General features: G+C 43.7%; 2 protein-coding genes across 14 annotated transcripts in view; one reads left to right on the forward strand and one right to left on the reverse strand.

Moving 5' to 3' along the window:
• Positions 1-13,023, forward strand: part of UNC5C (unc-5 netrin receptor C) — a 358,142-nt gene extending 345,119 nt beyond the window's left edge. For both annotated transcript variants that reach the window (XM_082728148.1, XM_082728149.1), the window contains 2 exons: positions 4,993-5,171; positions 6,235-13,023. In XM_082728148.1, coding sequence (XP_082584274.1) covers positions 4,993-5,171; positions 6,235-6,400 — 345 coding nt within the window. In that variant the 3' untranslated portion in view covers positions 6,401-13,023. The remainder of the gene's footprint in view (positions 1-4,992; positions 5,172-6,234) is intronic.
• Positions 13,024-14,932: 1,909 nt separating this feature from the next.
• The window catches only part of BMPR1B (bone morphogenetic protein receptor type 1B), a 399,701-nt gene continuing 395,559 nt past the window's right edge, over positions 14,933-19,074 (reverse strand). For all 12 annotated transcript variants that reach the window (XM_082728079.1, XM_082728089.1, XM_082728087.1 and 9 more), the window contains one exon: positions 14,933-18,881. In XM_082728079.1, coding sequence (XP_082584205.1) covers positions 18,756-18,881 — 126 coding nt within the window. In that variant the 3' untranslated portion in view covers positions 14,933-18,755. The remainder of the gene's footprint in view (positions 18,882-19,074) is intronic.

Raw genomic sequence — 19,074 nt, forward strand, 5'->3', positions numbered from 1 at the left:
GGCGCGGCGGCCTCAAGTGAAAGGGAGCTGTTCAGCGGCCCCCTCCGGTCCCCCAGCCCCCCGTGACGGCCATTGCTGGGCAAGGGCCGCTTTTTGCAAAGTGTGATCACCATTTCAGGACTTTCATCTTTGTGCCAACGTAGAGGAGAGATGATTTCTTTTGCAACTCGGTGGCAGTCTGAGAGGCCAACCCTCAGACCCGCCAGAGGCCTTTGGCCACACGTGTGACAGATAAGCACGTTTCTCAGAGGGTGGGGCAAGAAATGACTGGAATCGGATGACTTTGGGGATTATGGGGCACTCTACTGCTTTTACTTCTGGGTCACTGAGTTCCACCACTGTGGTTAGCATTTGAATGCGGGTGCATGCGGCCCACAGAGGGGAGAGGTGTGGGGCTGGGTACTGATGTTGAGGAACAAGGCTCAGCTCTGAACAATTGATTCTGGAGAGCCCTGAGCCCGGGATCCTCATCAAAAGCTTCAAGTAGGGGTACATTGTGACTGACAAACCGTAACCAAACAGAGAAAAGACGCCATTTGTGGTGTCTTTCTCCTGCACGGGCCTCCTTCCTAGGGTCACAGGGCTAGCTGGCAGGTGGGCTGGGGTTGCAGTTCCAAAGTGCTCTCTTCCAAGAATGAGCTGACTTGCCAGGAATGCGCTGCACCCTCCCCCCAGCCACCCACCACTCAAGGCACTCACCAGCAGTCATTTATAAAGCCGTGGCCCTTGGCCTCTCTAGTCAGGAAGGACCTGTTGCCCCCCAGGGAGACCAGGCTGTGCTTGACAGAGACCGTGGGGATGTCAAGAGTCGGCCAATTGTTCCTCACTGAGTGCTTTGGCCAGAGATTCCTTAACAAGAGACAAAGCCTTTGGTCTCACAGAGGTGGAGTTTAAGAATTGAAAATGTCTCAAAGAGTAAAAGCAGGGGCATGAGTGCATGCCCGAATGTAAATAATGAAAGGTTTTTCTTTTCTTTTCTTTTCTTTTTTTCTTTTTTTTAAGAAGGCTATGGGGGGAGTAATAACAGGGAAGCTACCCATCAACACCCAAGAGAAAAAACAGTGTAGAGAAGTGAGGGAAATTTAAAGTCTTGTCAGGCCTTCTACTTAGTGTTAGCTATACACAAAGACCTATGGTAGGAAATTCGCAAATGGACAGTTCCATGCAGATATGGCAATCACTTCACCCATCTTGCCTCAGGTTTGTCATACGTAAACTGGTACAATAATAAAGGATGAACTTCTGTGAGAATGAGTAAATATTAGTGCACTGAGCAGAACTCGGCTCATGGCCCAGTGTTCAGCCAGGGTTCATCATTACTGCTGCTCCCGTTGATGCTGGGAGAATTACTGAGTTCTTGAGGAAACTCTGCCTCTGTAGTCTGTGGCATCTCTAGTTTAATCTAAATTAAACTTTAGATTCCCTTTCTATCAAAATAATAAAATAAAACCTCCGTCAGCCACTCTAAAAACAAAGGAATGAGAAATAAATCTCAGTCAGTAAATGAATCAGTATTAGTTCCCAGAGTAAAGAAGATGGCTTATCTTCCCAAGTGAGTTGATCACACCTTGCTTTAGTTCCTCACTTTGAAGCCTGGGAAAGGTGGAACTTCACGAGGCCGCATTAGCCATTTGTCTGACTAATGGATTCCCAGATAATAGTAACGATAATAGATTCCCACTATTTGCTAGACCTTACAGCCGCTTTCCACACACTTTTTGTACACGAAGAATGATGCTTCAAATGCGCAAAGTCGCATCTGTCTGCTGAACTTAGCCCCTCTACTTACTCTTCAGTTTTCTCTAGCCTATGTAAACAACCGTTAGGAAGATCTAGTTTGTTGAGGTGACTTCAGGAAGAAGAGTCAGGACACGGGAGTGGAAAGTTGTCTCTCCCACACGGTGCTGAAAATGTGTGCTGTCACCCACAGCAGCTGTTCGGCTAATGTTGAAAAATCATATGTTTAACTGAGGGAATCGTGGCATCAGAGACAGATGGTACCAATATCATAAACGATTATTGTAATAAGCATTCTGTGAGAGTAAACTCTACGCTTACCTGGAAGGAAAGGAAGAACTAATAGCAGCTGAAATTTTTAGATGAAATGTAAATGTATATTTTCCTTTTACCTCCAAGCCTGTTGTCAGCCATCTGATAAGAGAGAGACAAGGAATCATTCCCTGAGAGGCTTGTTTCAGCCACAGAGGAAGAAAGAAAGAGGCACAGTAGCAGGGGTTAGTGACTCGGGCCTTGAAGGCCCACATGAAGCGGTGAAGGTTTTTACTCACCAAGAAAAGGATGGAGACGTGACTGTGTGGCAGATCCTCTGAGAGGCAGGCCTGCCTTTACCTGGCCTCTACTTCAGGATTTAATGGTGAGAACAGCCGTGTTATTAGTCCCATTTAATTGGAAGGATGCTCAACACAGGACGCTGTGGGGTGGGCTTCTCTCAAGAGGCAGCTTTATACTCCTTCTGTACTGGGAAACTTATTTTCTCTCGTGTCAACAAATATGACTTGAAGAGCTTCTGTGTGCAGGCCACTGTGCTGAGTATCATAGGGGTTCTGAGAATGACAAAAATACTTCATCTCCAAGAAATTTAAGGAATCAAAAGAGGTAACCCCTAAATACATCCACCATGCCTAGGATAGGTGGAATGCGTGCACCCGGAAAAGTGAGGCAGGAGGTCCCCTGTTGGTGGCTTTGGGTGAGTTTTCTCAGGGGAGGCCCTGGGACATGTGTTAGGTCCAGATTTTGAGGGGTTTGCTCGACAGAGATTAAGGGAAAGAAGAATTATCAAAGGTAGAGCCTTAAAAAAAAGGGGGCTCTAGGAACAGTGAGTGGTCCAGTCTGAGACGAGTTTGATCCATGTCTAGGCAACCAGAGAAAGGGATGGGTCAAGTCAGGCGGACAGGGCCCCTGCTCCATGTGAGACCCAGCTCTGCACTCCACAGACCTCAACTCTGAGGCCTCATACCAGCCAATGAGGTAATTACCACCCTGTGTGATTAAAGGTGGGGACTCCATGTGGTAGAAGGAGCATTCAAATCTTCTTAATAAGAGAGAGAAAAGGAGGAACATCAGTATATGACACTTGGGGAAGGTGAGTCTGACAGACTGGGATAGACCACAGGTACGCAGTAAGGAAATACTCCGGGCAACAGCGAGAAGAATCTCTGGAAACAGAAGTCAGAGCTCCACAAAGCAGATCCGTCCCTGTGCCAACCTGATCTTCACTGCTACCACCGGATGGTCACATCTGGGGATAGGGTGGCTTTCCTTCTAGGCCCTGTCGTTACTGTCCACATAAGATGGATCTCAGCATGAATGATGGCACTAAGTTGTGGAAATATCATGATTTTTCTTCACCCCAACTCTTTATACTTCTTTCTTTCTCTTTCTTTCTTTCTTTCTTTCTTTCTTTCTTTCTTTCTTTCTTTCTTTCTTTTCCTAATACAAGTGATGAAGCACTTTGGTTCAGAAATTCCCAACACAAATCCATTGATAAAACACAACCACCTGCCCCCACGTCACTCTTCTGGGCCCCTACATTGAAGCTCTATACCCGGGAGGTCAGACACCCTCTCTCCTCAGGGTCCCCTGGAAGGAGCTCTGCCAGGTATGGGGAAAGAGCTGCAGGCTGCATCCCCATTCCGGACTCCAACCTCCATTTTGAGCTGATGTGTTTCATTCATACCAGTCTTTTAACTGGAATGTGCTGGAGTTAAGGCAAAGGAGCGCATAGACTCCTCAAAGGCTCAGTTTGCCAATTTGGGGGTATTGAGGCCAAATACCACAATGGCAGCCAACACCCGCATGTGTATCATAGCAAAGTTTCATTCTAATGCACCCTCCAAGCCCCTGGATGGACCCCTCACTGCCTAGCAGTGAGCCTTGGCTGTTGGCCCCAGAATCCAGAGCATGTTGTCGGTGTACACTGAGACACAGACCACAGTGATCCCCATGGGGCAACCAGGTGTGGGTTGCTCTGGGCAGGGGTGGCGCTGCCCCCACCCCGAGCTGAGCACTCTGCATGGGATCAGAGACTTTATGATAACTCAAACTGTATGTGGCTAGTTTATCCCACAGCTGCTAATTATGTACACCAAGAAGTTACCTACTTTAAAAGAGAGAGAGAGAGAGGTGACATTTAAAGTAGATTAAGTAGATTTTCTTTTATTGCTTTAATAGTTCCCAGACAACATTTGCTTTGGCTTTTCCAACCAGCAGAAGTGATCAGAAAATGATTAGAGTTACTCCTGCAGATGAAATTCAGATTTCGCATTTGTGCTGTTTTATGAGCTGAAACTATTTTAAGAGCCAATTTATGGTTTTCTCTCCTAAAATTAGATTTAACAAAAATAAGGGTGTACAGCAATTGGAGGATGCCATTAGCGCTGGCCCTAAGGCAATCTACTGTGTTCACCATTTTCTTTAAAAAATTAGTCTTAATTTGATATCGTTTGGAGGAGGACTGTGTTCCACTTCCTTCAACAAAAGCAGAACCGACCCTACTTCTGCAGAGGTTAGAGAGAGAATTGACTTGGGCATTCCCCTCAGGGTGACACCGTTTCTGGAAGCTCTCTGCCTTCTAATCTCAGATCTGTTCATTCTCAAAAAACTGCCCTTTTGAACATTTCTCCCCTCTTGAAATCTAAACCTTTAGGAGTATGGAGAGTCTTCTCTCCTCTTTCATCCTGAAAAGGATGAGAGGAAAGGCGTTACTGTATCACACCAGAGGTCTCACCTCTCCCAGCCCAGTCTGTAGCAGATACCTATACATCCCATGACTGTGCAAAGTCAGCCCGGAACGTCCCTCGTGTCCTCGGCCAGGTCCCAGCTGTCGGCCAGGAAGAAGCCATTCGTACCAGGAAGAAGAATAGCACTCATTCTCTCCTTACTGCTCAAAGCAAGGCAATGTCGATTGGTTCAACAGAACTTGCTTTTGTCTTTGGAAATAACGCTGTGTTGTTCCTGCGCCTGAACTTACAGGAACCCACTGGCATTGATCTGCCTCTGCTAGACCCCGCGAGCACCATCACCACCATGACCGGCCCTGGCGCTTTCAGCATTCCTCCCCCCATCCGGCAGAAGCTCTGTAGCAGTCTGGACGCCCCACAGACCAGAGGGCATGACTGGAGGATGCTGGCCCATAAGCTGAACCTGGACAGGTGGGTGTGGCCAGGTTTTCAGGACGGCTTTCTGGTAGACAGACAGCGCCCGGGCTGTGACCTGTCAGATGGGGGTGGCCTCTGTGGATGGGGTTGCTCTTTCTCCTGTCCATCCATTTACTTTTCATTCTGCAAACCTGTATGAAGCTTCTTTCTTTCTTTTTTTTTTACTATTTAATATTTATTGAGTGATTACATTATGCTAGGCACTATGCTAAGTGTTTTACATTATTTTTTTTTTTAATTTCTTTTCAGCATAACAGAATTCATTGTTTTTGCACCACACCCAGTGCTCTATGCCCTCTCTAATACCCACCACCTGGTTCCCCCAACCTTCCACCTCCCGCCCCTTCAAAACCCTCAGATTGTTTTTCAGAGCCCATAGTCTCTCATGGTTCACCTCCCCCTCCAATTTCCCTCAACTTTTTTGTAACTTGCATGCCATGGTCTTGCAACCACCCTGTGGAGAGAGATTCTGGGCTTATCTGACAAGATAAGTATCAGGTTCTGTGATCCACTTTGCAAAGTTGATGGGCTAAATCCCCTGAAATAGTAGATCCCTTCACTTAAAGTAATTGTCTTTCCTCATCTCCTGTTGAGCAAGGCCTACCGCTGGATGCTTACTTAATTAATATGCTAATCACTGCACTGACACTGAGTTATAAAAAGACCTCAGGAGCTTCCTCTTTGTGGAATGTTGCCATCACTACCAAGCACCACAAGACATGGCATGACCTGTCAGAGATGATCAGAGCGTGGGCTGGAAAGAAAACACAAGTGTCTCGATTTCCTGTTTAGGATATGTCCCATAGACATCTCGTCTCTTAAATTATCTTACTCAGAGTTGAGGTTAACAAAGTTAAACATCACGTCTCCTGTCTGGGACTGATCTAATTAAGTGTGTGCTAGTTATTTAGGATGGCTCCCTGTAAACCACAGCTCCTCCAGTGGGACCCGGGTACTCACAAGACAAATGGAGAGGCAGGAAGGATTGGGACAAACTGTAGAGGAAGCAGATCTGTACAGCTCACCATTCAGCACACTCTCCCATTCCCAATTACAGATACTTGAATTACTTTGCCACCAAATCCAGCCCAACTGGCGTAATCCTGGATCTCTGGGAAGCACAGAACTTCCCAGATGGAAACTTGAGCATGCTGGCGGCCGTCCTGGAAGAAATGGGAAGGCATGAAACAGTAGTATCGTTAGCAGCGGAAGGACAGTACTGACCCACACCACAACTGGAAATGAAGGGCGGGAATGCACCGGGGGTCTGTGGCCGTCCAGGGCTTGGCCGTTGGCAAGGAAATCCAGAATGGACCACAACCGATGAGTTTCACAGGCAAGACTGTAAGCGGGAGAGAAAAGGAAAGCAGACACAACTGCTGGACCGACACGCCCACTTCACCAGGACATCCTCACAGGACTTAAGAACAATTGTGTAAATTTGTACCTTGACTTTAGAAATCGACCTAATTTTCCTCTTAGTTGGGCTGTATGCTGTGTGGTACAGGATCTTACAGTTTCCTAGGAAACGCTTTTTATTGCTATCCAGGTATATGGATAAACTTTCTTAACAAACCCAATTTCTACAAACGTTGTTTACATCAAATTGGACAGGGAGGCAGACGCTGTCCATGGCTCGTTCTATTTTTGTTTAAATCATTTGAAGTTGAAGCTGTGGACGGTTTGTTGTGTCTATTTCAGATGAGTAATTCACAGAGAAATCACAGACTTTTGCTACAAACTGTGTACATCAAGTGTCTCAGATAACCCTCCCATCGGTGTTCTGTTTCTAGAACTTGTAGAACCAGTGTTACTGTTTGTATCAGGGAAGTGGAGAATCTAAGTATAAAGGAGAAATAACTAATATTCCTTATTCCTCGAGGGTACCGTCTGGTCACCCTCTGGGAACAAAGCTGTAGCATTGCAGGGAAGACAGTGATTCATGTTTAACCACACGAACAAGCATTTTTTCACCACATGTGTGTTGGTAAGATGCAATTTGAAGTGTTTTTTTTTTTTTTATAAAGAAAGGTATCATTATTATTATTATCACTATTATTATTGATGAGTATTTACAAGTATTCTAGTAAAAGGATTTTCTTTTAACTTCTGTTTTTGTTAGCAGTACTGTTAGTATTTAGATATTGACTAGACCTGCCTCACCTTCTGATGGAATAAGGTGGACATGGTCACCAGTTTATAACAGGCTTTGCCTCCTTGAGCTATCTTTCTTGCATCCTTCTGCCCCAGAAACATAGTCAATGCTTACTGCCTTTGTCAGTCTCTTCTTTCAGCTGGCTCAGGCAAGGTCTTCCTCCTCCAAGTCTTGTTGTGAGAAGCATTCCCTACTGAAGTTCACTGAACATTGTGGGTCTGTGACCTCCCGGGTACTCTGTCCACTTGAGAGGTTGTGTGCATGGAGGACAGCCTCTGAGCTGGCAACTGGAAAACCGGTTCTCGTTCTGGGTGTGTAACTGGCTAGTTGTGTTCCCCTGGGAAAGTTATTTAACCTCACTGGACCTCAGTTCCCTCAGATGTCAAATGAAGGGGTGGCAGTAGTAGGTCTTCTCAAGGTTCTAAAATGCTGATCTCCTACAGTGATGTCTCTAGCTCCTTCATCAGTCCGAGGACCACCATGGACTCTGACCTCGATCACTGAAGGAGTCAGCTAGTCTCTTGCCCAGGCTACAGTCTGCCTTCCAAACAGTTCCAGCTTGGAAGAGGAGGATTCTAACTTCTAACCTATTTCTCACACTTTCAAGCCTTGTCTTTGATAGCTTGCCAAGAGATAGCATCCCTTTATTATCATTTTCTTTCCTTTCTTGGGACCACTTGTCCTCCTGACTGATTGCAAATTATGTTCTGTTATTGTCTTAATCAGACTTTTTTAAATTAAAAAAATTAACTGAGAAGTAAGTAGTCAAAAGACTACTTTGTATAAACTATGGTATTTCCTTAGAAATGTCACAGGTTCTTTGTTTTAACCCAGGGACTCACTTCATTCAGCAAGTGGGAAATAAAGGGTCCGCAGCCCAGTAGCCAAAACACGATTGACTACAAGCACGGATGTGGGTGAATCAGAACCTTCGGAACATGGCTGTGGTCGACTTTTGAGCTGGAGGTCTACACGTTGCTGACTGGAGTTGAATTAGAAATCATTCTGTATATTTTCCTCCTTCTTTACACGTGTATTTCCTCTTCTATTTTGCTGACTTCTTGATATTCCCAAGACTCCTCCATTCCCCTCATTGAGGAACTACTGATAATCTGGTGTGGAGCCTCTGTTCTCACCCCTTCTGTTAAGAAACTTATCTTCTTATCTTCCATCTCTCTCGGGCCACCCTCTGCATCACACATCCATATATGCTATGCTAATGTGAAAGGAAGAGTTTGCAGTAGTAAGTTCAGTGGATAATGTTTGCACCCACGCGTATTTGACCAAAAGATAGTATCACTTTATTCTACATAAAAAGATTTTTAAATACCTATTTTTTTAAAAGGAGGAGGAGGAAAGAGAGCTATTGCCCATTACTTCAATTAGAAATAACTTCTCAAGATTTGCTCATCGCTCCTGGCTTGGGATCTGCCATCTACAGAAATCAAGAATTAGAAATCTGAAGAATGCTCAGAAGAGCTTCCATGCCTTGTGAAAAGGGAAGAGTGTTGATTCCTTCTACGTGAGGTACTCATCTGTCATAGAACCTGTTATGTTCCCCGTCAAGTGAATGGCAACTCCCTTACGTACAACACACCATTTATGTCCAATAATTTTCACTACGAATTCTGATTTCCTTCTCCTTTGGAGTAAAATAATAGCTGTTAGATTGCTCTCAAACTTAGAAGGTCCGGATTCAACAGTTCATTTCATAGAGAGCCGCTTCATCATCTACGTGACATGTCCTGCCTTTGATTCCTAGGGCTTCCATGTGGCTTATGGGGAAGGACCAGCTTACTTTGGTTGGACCAGATAAAGCCCCACCTATCACTTGTGCATGGTGCCATCTAGTGGTGCACAATGCGATCTACCTTGAGTTTAACAAAAATTCACTAAAAGTTAACAAAGGGAATTAATAGCTGAAGAGTCAACGGGACCTTTATGTCAGGTAGCTGTGGGTAAATTTTCACTTCAAACATATAGTTTTCTTATTGTTACACTCTTTTACTTAAAATACCCATACCAAAATTACATTGAGGCTAGTAGGTCATCAACTCCTTCACACAACCACAGGTCTGGAGTTGGTTTTTTGGTAATAGAAACGACAGAACTACATAAATACCTGTATAAAACAGTTTCTGAAGAGTTGTCATTTTGAACATTTACATATTTTCTGAAGATTTTATTTATTTATTTGACAGACAGAGATCACAAGTAGGCAGAGAGGCAGGCTGTGGGGGTGGGGGGAGCAGGCTCCCTCCTGAGCAGAGACCCGCGTCCCCCCACCCCCACCCCCATGCGGGGCTCAATCCCAGGGTCCTGGGATCATGACCCGAGCCAAAGGCAGAGGCTTTAACCCACTGAGCCACCCAGACGCCCCCTGAACATTTACATTTTTGATTGGGCTTTATATGTTTTAAATCCCCTTACTTTTAGTTCGCTAATATTTATTTTTGGAAATGTAAGAAGCATTCACTTTGAAATGTTTTATATATGCAAAGGAGAGAACTGTGTCTAAGGAAGCCACAGCTGTGATTACTAACGCAGGACCAGAAAGAAGCTTCCTTTCTTCTGAGTTAGGCTGTCTAAAGGCAGAGGTTTCATCGTATTTTCATTTTCTTCTCACCACATTCACTCAGCTTTCCTTAGACTGATCTGGAAGGATTAGAAATTGGGTTCAGAATTGGTAACTGAAAACATGGTGAAAACAGCCACCTAACAGCTATCAGCCTTTTCACAAACTGTGTGGGCACCAACGTGGACACTCACCTCAGCTAGAAGGAAAAATCCCCGTCCTCACATGAGCAATACAAGCTCTTCCGAGGCAGGGCAAGATTTTGGTGAGGTATCCAAGAAACTGTATAAATCATTCCCCATTTTCATATATACAATTATTTTAGGGATTTTACTCTCTCAGTTCTCAACCAGTAGAGCCTTTCTTTAGGAAAAAGTCATGGATTCTGAGTTTAGTACCCTCTGGAAATTAGACATTTGATCATTTTTTTTTTTAGAAGATATTAGATACCTTCAAAGTAAGCATTCAAACGGTGGGATCAAGACTTTTTGCTTCTGGAGAGGAGCAAAGGAGGCTCTTGTCTTACGGATCCCCATGTCTATCACTCTCAGGACCACAGCGGCTATGCTCTGGGTCCGCTTCTGTCGTCAGTGTGTGAGGAAGGGAGCCAGGAAGGTGCTCACTAACTTCCCAGGATTCACAAGCCTTTGCCAGCGTAAGGTCTGCCCCCATGGGGCCAAACAAATCAAAACTATACGAGGACCTGCAAAAGACTGTAGAGAAAGTAGAAAACGTTTACATGTTGAATTTTCAGTCTTCAAGTTGAATGTGAGCTTTAGCTTGTGCTGAGCTATTGCTCTGGACAGGTGATCTGTTTCACATAGAGACCTCAGTACCAGTCAAAGGCCAATGAGGGGAAGGATGACCATGGGATCAGCTGAAAGGAAACTGGGTTTGATCCATCGTCTTTGAGAATAGAGGAGCTTTTGTGAATCAGAATGCTGTTGCTTAAAGCCAATTATTTGTAAAGATGGTAGTGGTCAATGAGCATTAGATTTTATAGATCCAATAAGGAAAAATATTTTTATTATTATCTCAAGGTAATAAAACATTTTTTTATCTTCCGAGTGCCTCATAGGACCAACTATTACACTTCGGGTTTTTTGTTTTTGTGGGGTTTTTTTTTAAACTTACTGAGCTAATGTTGACTAAAATCCTTAGAACTTTGCCTCTGTGCAGTGAAGTGCTGTTTCTCTACCCTAAGAAATCTATTTGTATAATCTCTGGCTGTAATGATTACTTTGAAAGATTTCCTTTGCATCTGTAATGATTTTTTTTTTAATGGAATAAGGCATAAGGGGAATAAATACATTGCACCCAACGCTAATTCAAACCTGTGTCTATACAGGTCAAGTTAGCCAAATGGAGTCATAAGTATTTCCCAAATTCATGCCTAATACCTATTTTTGAAAAACAGGGAGATGGCATTGTAGTTCACTCTTCCCTACAAACTAGGTCTGACAAGTTACTCCCTGATCTGTCGGACATATTGGCCGTGTGGTTGCCCCCGGTCAGAAATCTTACTTCAAAACAAAACCTGTCTTCAAAAGAGAGTTTATGGCTCCCAGCTTTTTTGATAGGCTTGTCCCCTCCCTGTATTGACTTGTGGTGGGATAGTCATGGTCTCAACTCAACCAAATGTAATATATGCCCTAGACCCATTTTAGAAAGGCTGACAGAGGCATCACCAGGACAAACCAATAGGAACTCTACAAACATACTTGTAGCCAAAACCACACAACTGTAACAGGCCGTTTCCCAGCTGGCTGTATACTTAGACTCCTGGGTACTGAGGAACCCTTCTGGAACCCCAACTTGGGAATCTCTGCAGAATGTCACAGGAGTTAGCGCCCACCTGTTTTTGAGAAGAAAACAAGGAAACTGCCCCAAGATACAGTCAGTGGCCCACCAGCCAAAGTGTTTGCTGCTCTATACCAGTCTCTTCACTAGCCATTTCAGATTTGTGCCTCAGCAAGACGATAAATTGCTGGAGGTCATCAAACTTCAGGATCCCTTCTAAATATTCTTGAGTTGTGTGTGTCAACCTTCAGTTCCAAAGATCTGTTGGAATTTGGCACCATCAGAGCTGCTGTTGAACTTGATGGCACTGACCCTGGGGGGAACAATCCTCATTTTTGGAGTTCAGAATGGGACTTGGAGACAGGTACTACTGGGCAGTAGCCCAGGAGTCGATGAGCCTTGACCTCGGCACTGTGGTGAGGCAACATCCCGAATCACAGCCTGAGCTATCTTCTACCTGTTCAGACAGACCTGTCTTAGAACAGCTTAAAAGATCAAGAGATCAACAGCCAGTGGAAAATGCCTTTGCCTTTCTATATTCTTGACGTCTCATGTGACATAGGGGCGGGAGTTCAAGTGCATACCCCTCCTGGCCTTGGGGAATAAAGAGGACAGCAATCAGAACAAGTTGAGTGAGTGATTTGCATTCTCCCCTCCACTCTTCCCTAGATCTGCTATTGGTAGCGATGCCCTTGCACTCCAGACAGAATGCGTTTAGCCCAACTGCAGGATGTAGTGTGTGTGTGTGTGTGTGTGTGTGTGTGTGTGTGTGTGTGTGTGTTGGATGCCAGTGTTGGATGTGTTCGAGTTGAAGGTTGAGCTGTAGCAAGTTGGTGACCTTCCTCTTTGCTCTTTCTAAAGAAGACAAGCAGTGTTTGTTAGAGAAAAATCCCCAGCAGTCTGTGGTGAAGAGCCTGTGTCATCCACCCGCTGTTCCCTTTGGAACAAGTTCAACTGCAGAAATGTCGGATTGAGATTTTGTGCTTTGTCATTTTTCTTTTTGAAACGCGACAACACAACTTTGGCTTTTCAGATATAGAACACTTCTTTTGTTGCTGTGGAGTTCCCTCTTGCTGTATCTTCTATGCAATTCCTTTTCTAGAAAATCCCTGGCGGAGGAGTGCTCTGCCGTGCCGCTGTGTGGTGGAAGTGAGGGCTGCCCCCTCTGGGTGTGGCCCTTCTCTCTCCCGCTGCCTCTCCCCATTTTTTCCTGCAGTCCCCTGGTTTGTAAATTGCCTGCATTTATTCCGTCAGCCAACATGTACAAAATGTAAGAAAGAATTTTTAAACAGGTAATAAATTATATTTATAAGCAACAGAGAATGCTACCTTGTTTCTTTTAGTATTATTAATTTTTTTTAATAGGCTGCATGCCCACCGTGGAACCCAATGCGGTAAACTTTCAACCCTGAAATCAGGACCTGAGCTGAAATCAAGAGCTGGACACTGGGGTGCCTGGGTGGCTCAGTAAAGGTCTGCCTTCAGCTCAGGTCGTGACCCTGGGGTCCTGGGATCAAGCCCCACATTGTGCTCCTTACTCAGTGGGGAGTCTGCTTCTCCCTTTTCCTCTCCCCCTACTTGTGGGCGCATGGCTTTCTCTCTCTCTCTCTCTCTCTCTCGCCCAGTCAAATAAATAAAATCTTTAAAAAAAAAAAATAAAAGAGTCAGGCACTTAACCAACCAAGCCACGGAGAGACACCCCCTCCTTGGCGTCTTCGTAACAAAGCACCCCTCTGTGTGAAGAGTCATCCTGTGTCTCTTCATTAGCACAGAGAAGCTCTTAGACTCTGCAAGGATGGTAATCGCAGCCTCCCTGGGAGACAGGATGGGGATCTGGAATTGGGGCTTCTCAAGCCTCTCTGCACATTGGAATCACCTGAGAAGCTTTAGAAAAACTGACTCCCAACCCCAGAGTTCCTGACTTTACAGATTGGGGGGTTGGTGTGGCTATTAAGAGTGTTCAATGCCCACAGGTGAGAGTGACGAGCAGTTAATGGGGAGACCCAGAGTCTTAGAGGCACAGCATCAGAAGGTCCTGGGGAACAAAGGAATATGAGAGATCTGAGAGATCTGATTTTAAATGACATTTACAAGCAACTGCACTACTGGGTAGGAAAGGAAAGGTGAGCCCAGGAATGCAGGACACAGAGGGGCTGGAAGAGTGTGCCCACAGCGAACTGTGACTTCTTTTGAATGTTGCTAGCTCTGTATCCTGTGGAACTAGTATCAGTAGGAGAAACAATATTTACGAGCACTCGCTAGGTGCTTGAAGTGGGGCCTTCCCCTCCTGCACATATTCATCTCATTTGTTCCTCCGAAGAGCCCTTTAAGACGGGTATTTTTAGCCCACGTACAGGGGAGAAAATGGTGCTCAGACTGTGTACTTCCACAGAAGTGAGAAAGTGAAAACCGTGGAACATGAGCCAAGTTGATCAGAATCCCAGCGCTGGGATGAATTCTCTTGGCATCAGCGCAACCGGCTAAACACAGCCAATTCTCATGAGAACTCCCGAGTCCCAGTAACCAAGATGCAAGCCTTCCTATATGCCCTCCGTGCCCAGCAAGTCTGGGTTTCGCCTCTCCTGATCCCGTCTCCCACAGAGCTCCTCAAACCTCAACTTTCTACACTGCCTTCCAAGATTCAGGAACCATCACCTAGTATCACCTAACACGTTCCCCCTCCCTTTGCAGAGGACTGTCTCTTGTCCAAGGGGACACTGTTTGCTGGGCAACAACAGTGGTCTCAGTCCTCCATATCCCACAGATGTCACAGTTGGGAGGAAAGTTGGGAACTTTCTCCTACGGTTCTGCTGCTTCCAGACCACTGCTCTTCTGTGGCACCCACTGCTGTGGGCTTCGGCCCATCAGGCCCCACCGTCCCGTCTCTACTCTCTCCCCTCACAGATGGCAACCCTCCCACCCCCCACCCCCGTTCTCAGAGTTGGTCTTCTCAGTGCACCAGACCCTCAGTGCTGCCCATAACCATCCACCTGTCATTTTCCATAGTGCAATTTTAAACTGTTTCACTTCTCCCAGCCCACTGACTACCGTACCTTTCCTCTAACAACAGATGACTGCGGCTCCTAATTGCAGAGAGAATAGAAGCCATCAGACCACTGCCTTGCTCTCCCACCACCAAACATACAAACTTACCTGCATGGCTCTCTTTTATACATCCCTGTTCAACGTGCAATGTTTTTGAAGACAGAAAAAAAGGCACAACTGTAAGATGACAGACATGTTCTTTCCAAGGGGAGAAAGAAACCATTTTATTTCGGGGAATGTTAAAACAAAGCCATATACAATTTGTAACAAATACAATTGTTTGTTCCCTAGTCCTGAATAATTACAGTATATACAAATTCAATAAGGCACTGGTTCCCCAAAAGAACACAAATGAATCTTCTTTTGAAACAGACAGACAACAAAACCCCTTATATAGTGCCAACTTCTCTCCAAAAAATATGGCATTGTGGTTTGTTTTGTTTTACAAGAGGAATCATAATTGCTAAATTAAATCACTTCTGATACCACTTCTTTCATTCCCACTGCTATGTGACTGGGTTTTCTAAGGAGATGTAACTGCAGAACTATTCAAATTTAAAAATTTCGGCTTCTTCTAGTGCCTTTCTGCTCACTAGCAAAGAAGAACCAGAACAGACCAACAGTGTAAACCACCGTAACTTCTAATGAATATGCATGACTCTGAGGAACATGAAATTCTGTCATTATTCAGTATTTCCTATACCTGACTACACAATTGAAATGTGTCAAAGGATTCCTTGTAAATCAAATCGTGACATGTTTTCTAAGAAGCTTTATGTTTAAAGAATAAAAAGAATGGTCACTAGTGACTTCGGAGTGGTGCTGTCCAGGAGCCAAGGGCCTGTCTCCTCATACAGTGTTCATAGCACTGTCACTTGTGACTGGACCAACTACACACTTTCATAAATAAATACTATGTTTCATTTAGTACTTTTTCATCTATAATATTTTACTCTCTAATCCACATAATGGAGTTGTGCCAGACTCCAAGCTGAACATAATATTTATATATACATATATATTTATATAATATGTACACACATACATAAACTATAAACCTGAACATCTTAGCCTATAAAACTTATATTAGCTAATAACTAATATTTTAGGATTCCCTTGAAGGGGAGGGAGTGATTAGGAGAAAAATTTTAGACTTCAAAAGAGTCCTGAAAGGAAACAATTGACTACAATAATTTCCAGGTTCCCCCTTATTCTATTGAAAGACAAAACAAAAAACTAAAATTCACTTCTAAGCTACTAAAAATTTAAAAACCAAAAAGGATTATTTGGAAGTGAGTAGGTAGTCTCTGTGAGAACAATTTAGTATTCCTTAAGCAAGGCAGATTTGGGTGAGACACAAAGAAAAATCTACTCATAAATAAATTCCTATCTCATCGAAAGACTCTAATAACTAAAGGGACCTTTTTAAATATCTTGAGAATAATTTTTAAATGTTCATCGTGAGTAAATCAGTTTGAGAGTTAGAAAGTAAGCTATAGATTTTTCCAAAACAACAAATAATCTAGAAGAAATCTGGATGCTGTTTTGATTTCTTTCCTTTCTTCATTGGAACTAACACCTCTCTAAAAATCTGGTTTACTTTTAAATCATCACCTCCCCACAAAATATTTTGATATGAAGTTATCTATGTATAAAAATTTGCCAAAAAGAACAAGAATTTTTAAGCAAGCCCAACCTCGCTTAAATTTGGAGAAAACCAAGAAACACAAACGCGTCCCCACTTAACTGGCATCCATGTTTACTCATGTGTTTGCAGATTATCAGATTAGAAGCACTGAAGCTTCTCTCCACGGCTCAGATGATTATCACGCATAGTTCTAGACACATATTCCCTCTAAACTATCACAAAGAATACAATTTGATGCAAGGGAAAGGAACCTTTGTTTACACTGTTATTCAGGTGATTTTAATATTACTACAAGCAGCATTCTGATTACAATTATATTTGGAAACAACTGTTTGTGAGCTTTAAAAACCAGAAATTTTGTTCCTATTCAAGGGTTAAGAAAATCCTTCTTTGTTACAAACAAAATGCAGCTACGAGGCACTGGGAAGTGAATGCTTAGAACGGAGAACACCAGTTCTCCTTGCGTTCTCCCCAAACTTACACGGGCCTCACAACCACTCTGCGCTCTGAGAGGTTTTTGGGATGAACAAGTCACCAGCTGCAAGCCTCCTTCAGCAGTGAGGGGCATATCTTCTCATTTTTCTTCAGCTGTCAAATGTTCAAAAACCCTCCAACCTTCAGGCACCAAGTGGTGAAAATGTGTTATAAAACAGTGCCCCCTAGAGTATGCTGGAAGGAACGTCCTTTTTAAAAAGACCAAGGAGAAACACTTCCCAATTCTTCACTAAACACTGCAGGATTTTCGAAGAAACAAAAGAAAACCAAAGAAAAATAAGGAAATGTAAATGAACACAGTTGAGAGGGGTGTTCATAATTCTGAGCTTTATGTTCCTGTTGCTAAGGAATATTGGCCCTGTCAATGATTTGCCTCACATTCCTCCAAAGTTTAAAACCCCACAGAATTGAGGAGGTGAGGAGATGTTTTGCACAAGCGCCACAGAGAAGAAAATATATATAAATAAAAAGTGAACTGAACATCACAAGAATAAAATAAACCGAGTCAGCACTCCTCTAAGACAGGAACTTATCATGTAAGATGTATGTGCTTGATCCGTATCTATTTTGGAAAAACAAGTCACAGCAGCTACCACATTTTGTGGCCTCCACTAGCTCTTCCTGCTGTCCCATCTGGAGGTTATATTTATATTTTTAAAATTAAAATTTAGTTAAATTAACCTAACGTGCTTTCCTCCTCTTCCCTTCACTCAGACACAAAAGAAACTGTCTTTGTCTATACAAAACAAGGTGTGTGTCCTTTCCCCTTGTGGTTCTGAGACAGGCTCTTCTGCATATCCAAGAAACAGGCCATTTGTACCCCCACCCTCATCCTCTGTCCTACTGACACATCTTTCTTGCAACACAGGAGCAAAGTATCTCTATTTTAAAGAGCCTTGTTTTTAATCCAGCTGACTGCGATTTTATTTAATATTGATCCTTTCATTTGAGAGATCAAAACCAGGCATGAGTCAATTCTCTGCACATAAAAAACACCTTTGTTTGTGTTTAATGAAAAGGAAAGGACTTCACCATGACAGAAATGCCTTAAAAGAATCAGAAACACAAAGCAGTTCTGAAGAACGGCATCCACACTTAACTACTTCTAACAGAGTCACAGAAAACCTTCATTTGTTCCGTGTCGTCTGAAGCTACAAAAGGGCACCCACAGAAACCCAAAACGTGGTCCCACACAGGTGGTACTTGTGCCCAGGTGCATTCACATTGCTGCGGCGGCCCCTGTAGGCAGGGCTGGCCAAAGCGGTCTGAGGAGGCAGAAGCGGGAAGATTTTCACATGAGTTCCAACGTTCTATGTTCTCCAACTCCACAGACTGTCTTTTGGTGTGCAGAGTGCAACAGATTTCACTAATGGAAAAAGGTATTTTTTCCTTTTTAATGGAAAAAGGCTTTTTCACTAATGGAAAAAGGTATTTTAAAATTTACCTTCCAGCAGAATTTCCGGGAAGAACTTTTGTTGCTATTATTTATTAAACTATAACAGTATAAACCTTAAAACTTCTACATGATTTGTTCTATTTTGGCAAAATTAAAGCATCTTTAGGGGGGAAAAAAAGGCAATCCCAAAATATGGGGCTTTCTTAGAAAGCAACATGCATCATGTATCTTGAACAAGCTACCCAAGCACTTTCTCCCTCCTACAGATAGACAAGATGTGAACGTGTTTCTGGGAACTTCTCTTTGTCCAGGCTGCTCCCTGAGAGGTGAGGCTGAACCCACTGGGAAGCAGGATGATATTCAAGGCTTGTACTGTGGATACTTCTGGAACATCTTCTGCTCTGCCCACGAACAGAAGAATATCTCCTGGCTTTCTCCAGAGACGCTTATTTCTTCTCCTCACATCAGAGTTTAATGTCCTGGGACTCTGACATTTTGGCTAGTGTCTTCTTAACACGTAGGGCTGTCAGTCTTGAGGCAGGATTGTGAGCCCAACATTCCATCATGAGTTTCCCCATCTGCCTTAGACACTGTGGGGAGGGAAAGGAAAACAGGAGTAACACTAGAGAAATGTTTTATCTAAAAGGATGCCATCGGACATGTGGCCTTTAGTGTGTGGTTTCTGGAGTACAAATATATTTTTCAAATATACCTAAAACCATGTAGACAAAATTCCATAAAAACTCTTTTCTCATGCAAATTCTAAACAATGAAAACAGACTT

Source organism: Mustela nivalis (assembly GCF_964662115.1).
Source record: "Mustela nivalis genome assembly, chromosome: 4".
Taxonomy (NCBI): Eukaryota; Metazoa; Chordata; class Mammalia; order Carnivora; family Mustelidae; genus Mustela; species Mustela nivalis.